The sequence below is a fragment of the Dermacentor silvarum genome, chromosome 9 (genome assembly GCF_013339745.2).
Source record: "Dermacentor silvarum isolate Dsil-2018 chromosome 9, BIME_Dsil_1.4, whole genome shotgun sequence".
In the NCBI taxonomy this organism is placed as follows: domain Eukaryota; kingdom Metazoa; phylum Arthropoda; class Arachnida; order Ixodida; family Ixodidae; genus Dermacentor; species Dermacentor silvarum.
Window position 1 is genome coordinate 86,930,751 of NC_051162.1, and position 6,000 is coordinate 86,936,750.

At 39.6% G+C, this 6,000-nt stretch overlaps 1 protein-coding gene across 3 annotated transcripts in view; it reads left to right on the forward strand.

The window, feature by feature from the left end:
- The window catches only part of LOC125940348 (male-specific histamine-binding salivary protein-like), a 49,487-nt gene extending 44,509 nt beyond the window's left edge, over positions 1–4,978 (forward strand). For 2 of the 3 annotated variants that reach the window (XM_049656432.1, XM_049656429.1), the window contains exons 4-5: positions 1,976–2,083; positions 4,664–4,978. In XM_049656432.1, coding sequence (XP_049512389.1) covers positions 1,976–2,083; positions 4,664–4,824 — 269 coding nt within the window. In that variant the 3' untranslated portion in view covers positions 4,825–4,978. The remainder of the gene's footprint in view (positions 1–1,975; positions 2,084–4,663) is intronic. The other variant, XM_049656431.1, reaches the window with a different exon arrangement.
- Positions 4,979–6,000: the final 1,022 nt, after the last annotated feature.

Consider the following 6,000-nt stretch of genomic DNA (forward strand, 5'->3'; position numbering starts at 1 on the left):
GGCACGCTTCCGCTCGCGGGCATACGGCGCGCGGCGAAGATTTTATCTATAGGGAACCTGACGGCGACGGCAACGGCGACGACGACGCCGACGGCAGAAATCCGGTTGAAGTGTCCATATAATTGCTATCGCAATAAAAACTGTACTTGGAATGCTTACAATGAAACATGCAGGCGAAACCTTTCCTCTCCGTATTTGATTAGGTAACGTTGTTAGAAGTGTGTAAGGATATTGAACGTACATTACTAAATACCTGCATCTCCGAGCATTATTCTCATACAACGTAACGAATCATAGTGGTGATAAAAGTCACGCTGCCGTCGTCTAAAGAGTCTTTTTCCCTATTTAATTTACCTATGATATCGTATCCCGTGCTTGAAACATCTGCCGGCATAACCAATTTAAACAAAAACACTCAAGGCAACGGCGAGTAGTTTTTATTCTGTCCTTTGGTGTTTCCACCTTCATTTATCTTTCGTTAGTACGTTGCCTGCTGCTTATATTAGGCATAGGATAAACAAAAAGAAAAGGTTGCGCAGACTTGCAATTTTAGCACAAAGTTTTAGTTTTTATAGACAAAAAATGTTATCTTAGCTTCAAGGCTTGTCCCTCAGCTTCATATAGTAGAAATAATTTTTCAAACAGTGACGTTTCAACATCACTTGGGAGCATTATGCCCTACTGTACGCTCCATAGGATATATTACTGCCGTTAATGTAAGTGCGTGAACCGATGCCTCAAATTTTAGTAAACTTGCATTATTTCTTTTCAATGCTTCTTTCTCGTCCTCGAACTCCTCCTCCCTTGAAACCTTGCCTGAATCTTTTGTGCTTTTATTAGAATTTATATAACCGAGCTCTTAAAATAATGAATACTGCAGGTTAGGCTAATTCCACTTGCAACGTCCCTACATAGACTGAATGAAACATTCGATCAACCTAAGACTTTCCGAGATTCCCTCGTTTTCACTGAAGTGTCTTGCGACATCTTCCATGTTCCATATGCCAAGAACACAAATGGAAGACAAAATGGAGGTAGGCAGAAAAAGTGTACTTCATTCCAAGAAGAAATTGTCGCTGAATGCAATCACTTAAATCCATGTATCACTTTTTTATTCATATCGCCTGGTGCGATAGACCGCAGATCATGCCTGTCCTATATTCCTTTTTTAAAGGAATGATAGCTTTGCTATGCCGCTAACGACTCGTGGTTAAAGCTAAACGGGCAGTGCAATACTGAGAGTCTCTAGGCACCTAACTTCGCCAAACGTCATATTCGGTGCGTGATGTTTATTCGGATAAAAAGCTAAAAATGAATTGTAAGAGGGCGTTTGCATCCCACATTCAGATAGAAAGATGACAGAAATAGTTAGACTTGTCCTTGTTTCCTGTTTAAGCGCAAGCCTTTTCAGGAAGGCGGCATGGAGGCAAGGCCTCGAAGTCCCCACATGGCAGACCTGAGCCTGGGTCGTTGAACTTCGCCGGTATTGAATAAAGTTGTTTCCACCCATCCATCTATTCAGGAATGTATAAGGAAATGTGTAAAATGAATCTAATATTGTGAAGAAGGCCTGCTCGATAAATTCGCAGAGCCACCAAGCTATCAAAAATTTGATGACCTGCTGCAGTTTTTGCTGAACATACGTATCGCCAAAACAATGTAACTAAAGCAAAGTGCTCTATAAAGTGCAAAATACTACAAAACTGTTCTGCCAGATGTAACGACAGATACAAATGTAACTTTCTCAGTGACAATAAGAAGAGACAAAGGTTAGCCAGTATGAGCCGGTTTCATTCAGCGACCGTTGGTGAGAATGAATCTGGTCAACCAATGTCAATTTGCTCGTAATAGGTAATGCCTAAAAGATATCATTACGATAGAAGAAATTTATTTCAGTGCAACCGAATCGCCAGGCGGCATATAAGGTAATATGTTTTTTTGCACAATGATAATACATAACTTTACATGTTCGCAGATGATCAACCTAAGACTTTCCGAGATTCCCTCGTTTTCACTGAAGAACAGTCTTGCGACATCTTCCATGTTCCATATGCCAAGAACACAAATGGAAGACAAAATGGAGGTAGGTATAAAAAGTTTACTTCATTCCAAGAAGAAATTGCTTTCAGTTGATTAGGAATGGGCGTTTTTATCAAGGCTACGTAAACACGCGACGCTATATGTCGAAAACAGTTTACAATTTGTTTATATTTCAAGTCGCAATACCTAACATTTGCGGTAATTATTTTCACCACCGGGTAATTGAATTTTTCCTAGGATGTAATCACATAGTTGAATACTTAATGATACTGGATGCAGCAATTCCCTTAATTACTTAGTTTGAAATACGATCATTGTGCACTTAGCTTATTGACTCTTTATTTGGGAAATATAGATGAGTGCTCACAGAAAAGAAATTTAATAACCATATCCATTAGTGTGAAAGACACTGAAACGTTTTTGTTAACACTCAAGAAAGTATAAATAATTAGCTTGTTTTGGTTGCATGAATTTAGTTCATGGTATTTATTTACTCTCAAGGTCAAGACATCACAGAGAGGAGTGGGTAAACATACAAAAATACAAATGTGTTAAAGTAGAAATTGTTGCGGCAATTAGTTACACCAACTTTCAAACGGTGGTCGATGAGTAGGGAAATATACATGGTTGGTAAAAAAAGTGAGTCACGTAGGACATGGCTAAAATGATAAATTTCATCGAAAAAGGAGCGACAAGAAATTTTACGTCCAAGTGACAGATAAAAAAATCAGAGTCATTATGGTCACACTAGCTGTTCGTGAATAGTTCGATATAATAAACTGTGCAGGTCGATTTTGGATTGCTTCGATAGAATGGACGAGGGAATTAACATGGGGATCTCAAATAGAAGATGCGTACTGCAATTTAGGATGCACTAATGCTTTATAAAGCACGTGTTTTGAACTGCTAGGGGAAAGTCAGAAATAACGCCTTAAGTAACCAAGTGATTGATTTGCGCTATTGACAATGTGGTTTCTGTGTACATTGCCACGAAAGATTCTCTTTAATGTGGGTGCCTAGGTATTTGTATGAGGAAACTTGAGACAGCGGAGCGTTTTTAAGAGAATAATTCCGAGGTGGAAAATTACCAACAAGGTGGGAATTCTCATTACTTTACATGAGGTTACGTTCAGTTTCATCAGCCAAGTATTGCACTCTGCATAGACCCAGTGTAGGTGTGCCTGAAGGATGGCACTATCAGTCGTTAATATTGCGCGGTAAATTACACAATCATCAGTGGACAACCTTATAGAGGAGGAAACGCTATTGGGTGAAACATCACGTCAAATATTAGCTTTTTAAAGCATATTGTAACAGCGATGTAAAGCCGAGTGGTGTAGTGAAATCAAGTCTGCTTGTAGAAATTGAGACTAACACCACTTTCAAAATATGCAGACAGAACGCGGCGCAATACAAGAGCTTTTCGGGTAACATTTTACAAATAGCAGGCATCAAGCGGTATGGGTTCCTCAGTATTAAACGCCGAGGAAGTTATTAGCCGATTTAAAACGGATATTTCTACAGCGGTCTAAATACTGGATTTAAAGTAACCATTCGTGGCACTACTGCTATGCTTCATTTTCTAGATTTAAGCACGTACCGCGAAAGCAGTATCTGAACTTTCGGGTGCCTCTTGAAGGGTAAATTGCACCATAAGATCCATGCAATTGAAAATAAAGGGAAATATGTTTGAACTAAACAATGACAGACAGCTTAGAGTTTAGCTTTTAGCCAATACACAAATGTTGTTTGGGAATATTTTATCCATGTCATAATGTTACGAAAAAGTGTGAAATGAGCTTGCCCTTATTCTTACTTTGTCATACAGAGAAGGGAGCGCTTTATAAGTTTTCATTTCTACGGTGTGGACGATATTTGTATTTAACCTTGATTTAAACATTAAACCATATCAGAAACATTGCTAATTTATATGTACTGAAAGTTTGTGGAGCTAGCGTGGAAATGAAAATATACAAGAATGCTCACTTTGACAATTATACTTGTGCTTTTAAACTAAGTCATGTCTTAATTTTAGTCAACAAGTACCAATTCATTTCCCTTAGCAGAGTTAGTCTTATTTTGTGTGTCGAAGAAAAACTAATACTTGCAGTGGCTATTGACGATTTATGCTACCAATGCTACTTCTTTTGAAGGCACGGCAACCACAATTCCCGTTTGCTTCTTGTTTACCCACATGTACTTTCATTTGGTACCTTTTAGGCCCGTGTTAGACTGTGTGCTCGCGCGTCTGTGAGGAGTTGAACACAATTGACTAAAGTTATGTAACAAATAGAAATACTCTATGGACCAGTATTTGACATTATTGCAGACAGCCATAGAGTATCTTAGTAATTTTACAGTTGCTTTATTACCTCTTAATTTTAAAGCGTTGGAATAAATATTGTGAGACAAACGTGCAATCCATGTGTTTGACTTGACCAAAAACCTAACAAATTGCTAGAAAAAAGTACACTACTATCGAAGCTCATCTTCACGTTTTGTCTCATGATTGTCAAAACGCGTACTGCGCCTTTAATCTATTATTCCAAAAAACGTTGTCAGAATGTAACTCAGACTATTTCTGCTATGACATAAATATTACCTCTTACTCCTTTTGTTGCAGATTACGAACTGTGGGTGCACGAAAGCAAAGTGAGCAGCATACCTCCCTGCTGTCTGTTCCTGTTTGAATACTTGGCAGAGAACCGGGAAAGGTACACTGTATATAATGATGATTGCAAGGCGACCACAGCGGACGTCCAGCAGCCAGGAACGCAAGCCTGATGCTTGCTGCGAAAACGACCAGTGCTCGGTTTATTTCGAGAATGTAGTTTCTAGTTCTGCAGGTTTGTCATGGTGGTTTTTTAAACAACCATCACAAATTCTGTCCGAACATTGTAGTAATTATTGCAAAATTTCAAATAAAAATATTTGCTTATACTGAATATTAGATGTTATCTTTGTAGAAAAATAAAAATTGTAAATTAATAATGCGCCCGCGTCGAAAGAACTAGAAAAGTGATTTGCAACAATTCACTTGGAAACACAAGGATATGGTAAATTTCATATTAGATATATTTGGTAGAATGCAATAAGACGCAAATGTTGTCCTACAAGCTAAAAGTAAAAGAGGTAAATCATGGGCCCCGTAATGTTCATTCAATCGTGGAGTCGCAATGCCGCCCAGAGAGCAAAGTAGGGGTGGCGATAGAAGTGTTTCAGACAAAAACAAAAAGGTATTGCAGTTGATAGGACGGGTAACTTAGAAAGAAATTTCAAATCCTAACTATAACAACACGATGCGGCGATCGCGTGTAGAAACACCAACGGGTTTCAGTTAATGACGTCAATCCCTGGATTCTAGGTGCAGCCACCTAGAAGCTTGTGCTTTCCTCTAAACGAACATTTCCGGCTGCTAGGTCGTTTGACCAGTTCAAGTGTTCAATGGCTCTAAATCACCTTACGCGTTCTCGAGCGCTAGGTGCGGGAGAATTAAGCGCGGATGAAGGTAGGAGCGATCTGGGTTTTCCTTGCATTTAGCATGGCACCGACGAGTTTGATCCACGGATAGATGACGTCTACCATTTCCAGTCTTTAGCAGTGAACGACTCCCCCTTTCTACAGCTGTAATGGGGCCTGAAAGGCTAGAAGGGGCAAGGTTACGCATCATGGGAGCTGCGTAAATGAAAAACTGCTCGGCCAGGCGAATGTTGCTGTGCAACTGTTTTGACTTTATTCGATATGCTGCCGATTTTTCACTGCAGTCGCTATTTAAGCGAGAACTTGGTTTGTCTCAGAAACGACAGCTTCGCTCACAAGCTTCAGGTAAAAACGATCAGCCGCCAACATACACACTTGCAAATATATGCAATTGGACTAGCTTCAACGTTTCACGGCCTCGACCGCATAATGGCAGTGGGCTCCGCTATTCTGAGACGTCGAATAAGCTGGCGCGATTTT